Source organism: Hemicordylus capensis, chromosome 6 (assembly GCF_027244095.1).
Source record: "Hemicordylus capensis ecotype Gifberg chromosome 6, rHemCap1.1.pri, whole genome shotgun sequence".
Classification (NCBI taxonomy): domain Eukaryota; kingdom Metazoa; phylum Chordata; class Lepidosauria; order Squamata; family Cordylidae; genus Hemicordylus; species Hemicordylus capensis.
In genome coordinates this window covers 30109279-30120825 of record NC_069662.1, presented here as the reverse complement: position 1 = coordinate 30120825, position 11547 = coordinate 30109279, and the positions used below count along the sequence as shown (strand labels likewise).

Below are 11547 nucleotides of genomic sequence, written 5' to 3'. Positions count from 1 at the left end.
CCTGTCTCTGCTTGAAGAGCTCCATTGAGGGAGAGCCCACCACTCTCTTATATATCTTCTATAAGGGAATATCTTATAGCGCCTATCACACTAAGTCTCCCATCCAACCTTTATTTCTGTTGAAAAAACATCTTCTTATTTGCATCTATGAGAGATGAATATTGAATTATGACATAAAATGCATATGAAATGAAATTTGAAACGAAATATGAAAACAATATGAGCTTTGAAAATATATGAATTCAATACATTCTGCAAGCAAAAAAGGAGCTATTTATAAAATTACCTGTATAGGATGTGTACATGTGTACAAACATAGAAATAGGGGAAGGCCAAGGTCATTTAATATGAAAAATAAACATAATGGGAAAACCATGCCTCTGAAAGTAAACACCTTAGAATCTGAACAGTGAACACTCAAAAGAAAGGTGAGGGAAGCATTTTATTTAGACAAATTACAGCTGGGGTTCAGTGGTAAGGGAGAACTGAAATAAATCTTAAAGTATATAGGCTAGGTGTGTGCACGGAAACGGCTGATCCTGTTCAGTTCGAGTCCAGACCAGACCCGAACTGGATTGGGCCAATTCAGTTAGGCACGCCCTCAAACCCCCTCCCATTCGGTTCAATTCAGGGGGGGCTCATGAATATTGAGGTCCTTGAGGGTGGGCCTCCGAGATAGGCTGGGGATTCTGCTGGTGTACCGACCACCCCGCTGCACTTCAGTCTCCCTACCTGAGCTGGCAGGGGTGGTCTCGAAGGTGGCCTTGGGTTCCCCCAGGCTTATTGTTTTGGGGGATTTCAATGTCCACGCTGAGGCCCTCCTAGTGGGTGCGGCTCAGGATTTCATGGCCTCCATGGCAATCATGGGCCTGTCTCAATTGGTATCGGGCCCTACCCACGTGGCGGGACACACTCTGGATCTGGTCTTTGCCGACCGGAAAATAAATGATCTGGAGGTGGGGGAATTTGAGACCACTCCCTTGTCATGGACAGATCATCATCTGGTGGGGTTTAGTTTGACTGCTCCGTCTGCCCTCTGCAGGGGTGGTGGGCTGATTAGGATGGTCCGCCCCTGGAGGCTTATGGATCCGCTTGGATTCCAGATGGCCCTCGGGGAGTTTCCAGTGTTCAGAGCTGGTGACCCTGTCGAGGCCCTGGTTGATCTTTGGAATGGAGATATGGCCCAGGCTGTTAACACAGTTGCTCCTAAACGCCCTCTCTGGCTTGGTGGAGCCCGATCTGCTCCTTGGTTTTCCTCGGAGCTTAGGGCGATGAAGCAACTCGGGCGATGGCTGGAACGACACTGGAGGAAGAGTCGTCACGAATCTGACCGAACACGGGCTAGAGCCCATTTTAGGGACTACTCCATGGCGGTGGGAGTGGCGAAGAAATGCTTTTTCTCTGCCTCCATTTTGTCTGCTCAGTGCAGACAAACAGTGCTGTTTTGTGTGGCAAAAACCTTGCTCCACACATCCCCCCAGACAATGGGGGAGGAGTCATCTACAGCTCTTTGTGATCAGTTTGCCTGTCACTTTGCAGATAAAGTCGCTTGCATCCGTGCTGACCTGGACTCCAGAGTTTTGGCAGTTCCGGCAGACGTGCCTCTGGTACCATCTGGTCCCGTTGTGTTGGATTCTTTTCAGTTGGTGTGGTCTGAGGATGTGGACAAGATCCTGGGCAGTGTGCGGGCGACTTCGTGCGCTCTTGACTCTTGCCCTTCATGGCTAATAAAAGCTGCCAGGGAGGGGACAGGCAGATGGCTGGAGGTGATCGTTAATGCTTCATTAAGGGAGGGAAGGATGCCATCGTGCCTCAAGGAGGCAGTGGTAAGACCACTATTAAAAAAGCCCTCCCTTGATCCCTCCAACCTGGATAACTATAGACCTGTGTCTAAACTTCCCTTTTTGGGCAAGGTGATGAAGCGTGTGGTGGCGTCCCAGCTGCAGAGGGTCTTGGATGATACCGATTATCTGGACCCTTTTCAATCTGGCTTCCACCCCGGGCATGGGAAGGAGACTGCCTTGGTCGCTCTAGTGATGACATTCGCCGGGAACTAGACAGGGGGAGTGCATCCCTGTTGGTTCTGCTGGACCTCTCGGCGGCGTTCGATACCATCGACCATGGTATCCTTCTGGGCCGCCTCTCGAATATGGAAATTGGAGGCACTGCGTTGCAGTGGTTCCGGTCCTTTCTTGGAGGGAGGGTCCAGAAGGTGGTGCTGGGGGACTACTGCTCGGCCCTGTGGCCGTTGGCCTGTGGGGTCCCGCAGGGATCTGTCTTGTCCCCCATGCTGTTTAACATCTACATGAAGCCGCTGGGAGAGGTCATCTGGGGACTTGGAATGAGTTGTCAGCAATATGCGGATGACACTAAACTCTATCTCTCCTTGTCATCTGATCCTAGGGAGGCAGTGGATGTCCTGAATCAGGGGCTGGAGGCCTGGATGTGGGCTAATAATCTGAAATTGAATCCGGATAAGACGGAGGTACTGTTGGTCAGTAGGAGACCCCACTGCCACCTCCCATGGACCCATGGACCCCGCTTCCACCTCCAACAACTCCCCCAAAGGGGTAAGTTAGGAGAAAAAATTTAAATGTCCATGAACTCCCCGAACAGTGTGGGGGGGGGGTGTTCGGTCCGTGGGTTGGACTGAACAGGGGATGGAACATCCCTAAAATAGGCTATTAAAGGGTAGGCAATAATTTAGTTTACAGGCTCCCCTGCCCCCCATTTTTCTGTCAAAGTTAATATTAAGCAGACAAAGCTGCTTAAGTCATCAATTTCCACCACCCCCTCCCCCATTTTCACATGCTAATGTGCCTGATTAGATTTAGGGAGAGTATCTGACATATAAGAGTGTGGATTCTAACCACTGAGACATGAAACACGGAAGTTGATGTCTGTACATCAAAATGTCTGTACTTTATTTGTAGTTTTTAATTTTCTTTTAATCTACAGAATAAAAACGTCTGGAGAGAAGAATACTATAACCACTCAAATATGTATTAGTTCACAATTGTAATATGTTTTGTTTATTCTGTTCCGATCCATAGACACAATGCAGCAGAAAAATGAACACACAACCTCCAACAATTCGTCAGTGTCAGAATTTCTGCTCCTGGAATTCTCAGACGATCGGGAAATGCAACTCTTACATTTTCTCCTGTTCCTTTTGTGGTACCTAGCGATAGCAGCAGGAAACCTTCTCATCATCTGCGCAGTCATTCTTGACCATCACCTGCACACCCCCATGTATTTCTTTCTGATGAATTTGGCCATTCAGGACCTGGGTTCTGTTTCAGTCATTGTCCCCAAATCTATCGCCAATTCCCTCTTAAATACCAGACACATTTCTTTTTCTGGCTGTGTTGCTCAGGTTCTCTTCTTTGTCGTCTTTTCTGCTTCTGATTTTGCACTTCTCACAGTTATGGCTTATGATCGTTATGTCGCCATTTGCGATCCATTGCAATATGAGATGGTGATGAACAGGCAAGCCTGCATTGAAATGGTTGCTTGTGTATGGCTCACTGGTCTTGTCTATGCAATCTTGCACACGATTTGCACCTTTGCAACTCCTTTCTGCTCCAACGTTGTCAATCAGTTTTTCTGTGAAATCCCACAATTACTTAAGCTCACTTGCTCTGACTCGTATCTAATTGAAATGGGAGTTCTTGGGGTAAGTATTATCATTGGACTAGGTTGCTTTATCTTCATCATTGTCACTTATGTGCACATCTTCACTGCAGTGCTAAGAATCCCTTCTGTGCAGGGAAGGCAAAAAGCTTTCTCAACATGCCTTCCACACCTCATTGTTTTCTCCATGTTAGTTTTTGCCGGAATCTTTGTCTACATCAGTCCATCCAACACTTCATCTAATCTGGGCCTGGCATTTACTGTAACATATTCCATGGTTCCACCGATGATGAATCCAGTAATCTACAGCATGAGAAACAGAGAGATCAAGAACGCTGTGTCAAAGCTTATTCGGTTTTAGTTTATCTTCTAAAAATACCATATTTAGTTTTCTTTATTAAGTGAGCATTTATTATTTCTGTTAGCCTTCACTACAAAACCCTCAGTAGGGTGCATAATTAATTATTGTTGCATGTCTACTGATAATTCTTGGATCAAATAACCTTCAGTTTAATAGAAGAGTTAAGGCATGTACAATTTTGGTTTTACAGCAGACCCTTGTTATGCACAGATAAACGTACTGAGGTTTTGCATAATCACAATCAGGTCTTAGAGACCTGATTTCCTTATTACTTGGGTTGTAAAATAGGTTATTTTCACCTATCTGTGGTTCCTGGGCCACCAGAAATGACCTGTGATGTCATTTCTTGTGCAGAACCATACTGTGGCTCTTAAAAAAAACATATTGTGATCCCCCCCCCACCAAAAATAGGAACATTGGGGGGCACTGAGAGCCAGAGAGCAACGCACAGTGCTTTACTCATTTTTTGCTCTCCCCACTTTTTTGGCCTTTTGGAGGGGGCCAGGAACCGAAGCCCTGGATTCCCATAGTGGTAAGTTTTCTTTATTTGTGGTTTCCATACTTGTAGCTGTAGGTGAGAACAGAACCACTGCAAATAAATAGGGCCTCGTGTGCAAACACCCACACAGCCCAAACAAAAAACTTCTTAAGAATTGTAATTAAGGTATATGCCTCAATAGCTGTTCCATGTGAGCAGTAAAAAATGTGCTGCAATCTCGCATGTGCTAACCATGGATGGTTTGCCTCCATCCACCCACACATCCCCTTGGTTTTTCAGGCCCAAACCTCTTCCTCTGCTGTTTAGAGTTATCACTGAAGCTTTGGAGAATAAGGGGGAATTGGCCATCCAGTTGCATTCTAACCCCCTGTTTTACACTGAGTGCTTTCATGTGGGTTATTTAATTATTTATCAGATTTATAAGCTGGTTTTCTGCAAATTTGTGCTTGATTACATTAGAAGTGGTTCATCATCCATTAGGAAGGATGATGTACATTTTTACTGAAATCATCTGTCTGTATTTGTGGGGTGGGACTCAGTGTTGATCAATGTAAGATGTTGAGCGGGAAAGTGGGCAGACAAGAATTAGGACAAGTCTGTGTATAATTATTGGAAGACACCAAGTTAGCAAAAGAAAGGAGGAGGTGTGTTTTGCATTTATGAGTAAACATACATTGCCTTGGGTTCTAGACTATGCATTTATTCACCCAAACTTTTAAACTTGAATTGTGGTTTTAATCTGTTTTCATGTTTTAATTTATGTTTTAATTTGTTCTATGTTTGTTGTAAACTGCCCAGAGACATGAGATTGGGGTGGTGTACAAATCTACTAAATAAATCCTTACCCATAAAAGCCTTGGGCGTGCGTCCGTGCCGCCCGTGTCTTTTTCGCCCGTTCTGGGCATGCGCGGAGATGGGCGGCCATGTTGGACCCGGCCGCCGGTGGGCGACTGGCCCCGATGGCGGCCGCCGCCGCCACGGGAGACCAGAAGGAGCAGAAGCGGCGGGCGGAGAGTGCGGCCGAGGCGGCGGCGGAGCCGCGGCCTCGGCCAAAGGAGTGCGGGCCAAGGAGGTGGTGGCCGTGGCGGGGTGACTGGCTCCGATGGCGGCGGCCGCCGCCACAAGAAACAACGGGCGGAGAGAGCGCCCGAGGCGGCGGCGGAGGTGTCGGCCCAAGGAGTGCGCCCGAGGCGGGTGAGGCGGCAGCGGGAACCCCCCCCCCACTAGAGCCCGTTATTACAACGGGCTTACACATACTAGTAAATAATAAAAGGAATCAATTACATCAGCAGAATTTGCAATCTAGTGTTCTGAAGTGTCGTGAAGCAGAACAATAAGAAAGACCTCAGTTGGAAGTCTGCTCTGTAAATAGGAGACACAGCTTGAGGAGGTGAGCAAACTTTTCTAAACATCTAGCCTTTTCGTCCTTCAAACTAACTAACAGGAGGAGGGGAGATTTTGATGGGCTGGTTTCTCTTTAAGGGATAAGTCCGTGTGTCTGTGTGTGTGTGTGTGTGTGTGTGTGTGTGTGAGAGAGAGAGAGAGAGAGAGAGAGAGAGAGAGAGAGAGAGAGAGAGAGAGAGAGAGTGTTGCTAGGGCTAGCATTTGCCACGGCTAGCAAACGTCAGTGTTTTTGTTTGTCCCTGCCTGGAGGGGGTGGAGTCAGCTAGGGCTGGGGGAGGCCCCACATTTCTTTGACATTCCTTTGACTCATATCCAGTGTCTCAGTTGGAAGCCTACTCTCTACATAAGAAGTGAAGGCCTGAGAGCATAGCGAACAGAGCATAGCGGACAAGAATAGCAAATTGGACATTGGAGTTTTGCAGGAGTTTAGCGGGAAGTGTGTGGGGGAGCCTGGAACAAGCCCCTGTGATCACAAGGAGCCTTGTGGAGAAGAGAACCTAAGTACAAATCCCTCCCTCATAGTCTTGGGAAAGGCTGTTTGGACAGTTAAATAACTGACCACTACAGCTGAGACCTAGCCTTCTAATAAACTATCTCTAAATACTGTGAACAGCCAACAAAAACAGTATGAAGATAGAAAGTCAGCAGGGGGGGCATTTCCCAATGTATTGCACAGAGTGCCACATGTATGACTATTTGCCTCATGGGCAGAAGTCATGGGTATTTGCTTTGAGTTGATTTGGATTCAGACTGATTTAGAATGCTTAACAAGGTCCTAGGGGCACCACATTTGGGTGGTGGATTGAGCTGCATGGGTGTTACCCACCACCCAAATTTCAAAGCAGTAGGATACTTGGTTGAATTTTAATGAATTTGTTTATTTTTTAATGATTTTGAAAAATTCCCACATAGGAAAAAATGGTGATGCAAAGTTGCCATATCCTAACCCTAACACGGACCCCCTGCTTTCCTTTTATTAAAAAAGAATCTAAGCTCTGGCCCTTGTAGAAGTGGAGTTATGGAACAAAATATGCAGTCATTTTTCAAGTGTTTGGATTCTTTGGTGTATCATAACTTTTCCTCATAATGAATCCCTATGAGGATTCATTGCACATCTTCATTTCTTCTGTTCATTTTGACTGTCACTGGACAATGCCAACTGCCAACTGCCATGTGCCAACTACACCCCACCCCACCCTCTACCTGCAAGGCAGTGGGGTACTCATTTTAATGTTTACAAATATTGAAATGCTTAGATTCTTTGGTGTCTAATAACTTTTCCTCATAATGAATCCCTATGAGGACTCATTTTATGCCTTCATTTCTTCTGTTCATTTTGACAATCATTGGACAGTGCCAATGGTCAGCTGTCATGTGTCAACTACACCCACACCCACACACAGAGTGGGGTACTCAGTTTATTTTTTACGTATTTTTGAAGTGTTTAGATTCTTCTGTGTCTTCATTACACACCTTCATTTCTTCTATTCATTTTGACCCCACTGCTTTGCAGGTGGGGGTGGGGAGTTAGTGGCATCCCATGTTCCAATTACCCCACAATCCGCAAGCCACTGGGTACACAGTTTTTATTTTAGGAATTTTTGAGGTGTTTAGACTTTTTAGTATGTAATGAATCCTCATAATCCTTATGAGGAAAGGTTATTAGACACCAAAGTGCCTAAATACTTGGGGGTGGGGAGGAAAAACTGGAAAAACTGAACGAAAAAGGAGAAACTGAAGTTCAAAGAGCATTTGATGGTTTTTCTGAAGGAAAACTGGAGGAATGAAAAACTGAAATTCAAAGAGCATTTGATGGTTTTTCCCAAGGAGAAACTTAAGAGAATGTTAACAGATGGCTTCTCCACAATATTTAAAATGTTTAGAGAATGTACAGAAGAGGTGGACGGGAACAGCCCAGAAGCAGCCAGCAAGAGCAGCAGCTCACTGACTGCCCAGTGCCCACTTGCTGCCTGGTTGAAGCAACTGGAGAACAAGCTCCTGTTGTGTGGGTGGGTGGCAAGGTAGTTTATAGGGAGCACTCGATTGAGGGGAAACAGCCCCGTGGGCCAGCAAAAACATCCCTGTGGGCCAGCTATGGCCTGCAGGTCATATGTTAAGCAGCCCGCCATAATGGATTATGGTTTGATCAATGTTTCTCAGAGCAGTTTTTGCAGTCCCATGATGTGTTCCTAAAGCTGCACTCCATCTGGAGTCAGGCTTAGTTACAGTAGAGGCACAAGCTTGGCTGTTAATACTTAATTGTTGGTTTAAACTAATGGTCCCCCACCCCAGCTGGACTAGCCACTTTAACTCTGGGCTAATTTCTAGTCTTCTTGGAATAGAGCATTGGAAGTGAGACTCTGGAATTATGCTTTTTCTCCATCCTTGGACTAAAATAAAGCCAGAGAAACCATTAGGCAATGAATCCAGGATACTGATTTACGAAAGAATAAGAATCAGTAAATCTGAATAAAAACTTTGCTCCAATGAATTTTTTTTTAAAATCTTACTGAGTCTAGGAAGCAGAAAACATTTACTCAGGCCCATATTAATGTATTGCCATCAGCTTTACTTGAGGGAAAATACTCTAATATCCCCTATGTTAAATGTAATTTTCCATGTCAAACAGGAATAGTAAAAAAAAAGGTAGGCAATGTGCTCCTCTAATGGCCATTTTACAGAGATACACCATTTGCTCTTCTCTAATGGCTCCAATTTTCATAATATTGCCAGAAAGGTCAGATAATGTTTATGTTTCCCTCCTCCTATCAGATTATGAGAATGATAGGACGTTGCAAAATATTGTTCTGTTGCCTGTTGTACCAGAAAAGTACTTATTAAATCTTCTAATAGTTTGTGAGATGTAATAATAGTTGCTGAACTTTTTGATTTTTAGATTCTGGGATATTATTGTGTGTATTATGATATGTATCAATATACTTGTATTGTGCTTTTCTTTTGTGCTGCTGTATGACTGTAATAAACTATATCACTTAATCAAAATGTGTTTATATCAATGATAGAGTAATAGGTGCAGTATGAGAGGGGCCATTTTTGGCTTTGAGGTGCATTTTGGTCTTGTAACTCAAGAGTTTTCAGAAATGACAATTAAATGAACACATCAAAAATACAATTATCACAATGCTGTCGATTTGGTTTTCAGAAAACTAAACTAGGTTTTAATAGATCTCTGTTTTTCTTATGTTTCTTTGTACAGGCACTATGCGACGTAATATATTATGTTCAAAATTTCCAACAAAACCTCAGTGGTTGCGTTTCTGCTCTTGGAATTCTAAGATATTCAGGAACTGCAGATGCTACACTTCAGTGTATTCCTAGTGTTGTACCTAGGAACCTTAGCTGGGAACCTTCTCGTAATCTTTGCAGTAGCACTTGACCGTCACCTACACACCCCCATGTACTTCTTTCAAATGAATTTAGCTCTGTTGGTCAAGTTACAGTCATTATCCCTAAATCCATGGCCAATTCCCTCTTAAACACTAGGCACATTTCTTATGCTGGGTGTATTGCTCAAGTCCTCATGTTTGTTCTGTTTTTATCTTCTGATTTCTTCCTCTTCACAGTCATTGCTTATGATCGGCATGTTGCCATTTGCAACCCATTGCAATATGAGATGGTGATGAACAGGACAGCCTGCATGAAAATGGTTATTATTGTATGGATCAGTAGTCTTCTGTATGGAATAGTACACACCAGTAGCACAATTGCAACTCTTTTCTGTTCCAATGTTGTCCATCAGTTTTTCTGTGAAATCCCACACTTACGGAAGCTCTCTTATTCTGACACAAATCTTATTGAAGCTGGAGCAGTTCTTTTGATGACTGCTATTGGTTTTGGCTTCTCTGCATTCATTGTTGTAAGTTATATGCAGTTTTTTGCTACCGTGTTCAGGATGCCCTATGTGAAGGGAAGGCAAAAAGCCTTCTCTACTTGTCTCCCGCATTTCATTGTCTTCTGCATATATGTGTCCACTGGGTGGTTTTCATACCTGAGCCCTTTCATTAGCAACACATCACATCTGGATTTGCTTTTTGCTGTAATATATTTCATGGTTCCACCCTTGCTGAATCCAGTAATGTACAGCATGAGAAATAAGGAGGTTAAAATTGCATTGTCAAAACTCCTGGGTTTGAGGAACCCTTCTGAGAGTTAAGGAACTGATACATTTGACTTAAGTAGGTTGGATTCATAAAAGCTTGTGTACATAAGAACATAGGAAGCTTCCTTGTACTGAGTTAGACCATTGGTCCATCTAGCTCAGTATTGTGATTGGCAGTGGCTCTCCAGTGTTCCAGGCAGCAGTCTTTCCCAGTCCTAGCTGGAGATACCAGGGATTGAACCTGGGACTTTCTGTATAAAAGTAGATGTTCTACCATTGCACTATGACCCCATACATTTGCTGGTCCTTAAGGTACTACAGGATTCCTTGACGTATCTTTTAAGAGTGCATTTGTTGTTGTTTTATCTTCAGTAAAGATTGGTTCTAAATGTGCTCAGTAAGCTTAACAGCTTAGGGAGGTGATTAAAATTAGTTATGTGATTATTCTTGTGTGTACCCTTAAAACATTCAGTGTCTCTCACACACACATCCACAGTATCTCATGTCCTCTCATTCTTCAGCTGTATAAAATGTATGTCCATTCTTATCCCATCACTCATATATCCTCAATTACAAAAATACAAATGTTATTAAAAACACCAATCTTAGTTACTGCTTCATGTAGGCATGCATGATTATCTTTGTCCCACAGAGCCAGCCTTTGACATTCCAGGACTCCATTTCAACACCCCATTCCTCCTGTTTCTCAGCAGTACCATTCACAGATCATTTGACAGGCCAAATGGCCTGGTGTTCAGGCTTGCCTGACTGTTATATCTGAAATATGGCTATATGTCATGGTTGTGCACTAAGTAAGCTGCACCACTGCAGGACCTGCTTTACATGAAAAAGGGAGGGAAAATGTGTCTTTCTCTGAGGCCAATGAACTGAAACCAATGAACTCCTTGCCATTAATAAAGATGGCACTGATTCTGCTTAGGTCCAGACATTTTACAGCCTGCCCAACCAAAATGAACAAAGACCCTACAGTAATATATTTGGCTTATTAGGATTCTCACTGAATCTCTTGATTTTGCTACCTGCCTGCTGCTGCAGAAAGAGGAAGAGCGGTATCAGTTACACTATCAGAAAAAGAGCAAAAATGGGAGGCCTACATCAGCTTGGTTTGGCACAAGTTGTGACAGTTGGTTGTAGGGCATCACCACCCCAGGAAGCAGAATAAATACAAAGTGGAATGGAGGACATGATGCTTTCATCCAATCCACCCGGATGGTCCATCTAAGAAAGATCCAGAGCTCATTTCAAGAGCATCTGTGTGACTTTCAGGGACATATTTTTGGGAGGGACATTTCAGAGCAAAGTGATAAAATTGCCCTTCCCCTGTAGCACCAGTGCAACATTACTCTGGATGTCAACCAGTATTTTTTTTTTTAATTTGCACTGCAGTTGCCTTGCCACCAGAAGGATACCCTCAGTTCTATGATTAGTGAATGAGTAGGACATATCCCTCATGAGTGATTTGTTACTTTTGCATGTCTGCATAGAAAGTTTCTACCTAATAAAACAAGG

The 11547-nt window shown here is 43.9% G+C and overlaps 1 protein-coding gene and 1 pseudogene across 1 annotated transcript; both read left to right on the top strand.

Moving 5' to 3' along the window:
- The first annotated feature begins 2464 nt into the window (after positions 1-2464).
- Positions 2465-3994, top strand: LOC128331076 (olfactory receptor 14A16-like). Its single transcript, XM_053264439.1, has 2 exons — positions 2465-2570; positions 3054-3994. Exon 2 carries the CDS (start codon positions 3059-3061, stop codon positions 3992-3994), a length of 936 nt encoding a protein of 311 aa, XP_053120414.1. The 5' UTR covers positions 2465-2570; positions 3054-3058.
- A 5142-nt stretch (positions 3995-9136) lies between these two features.
- LOC128331075 (olfactory receptor 14I1-like) lies at positions 9137-10071 on the top strand (annotated as a pseudogene).
- Positions 10072-11547: the final 1476 nt, after the last annotated feature.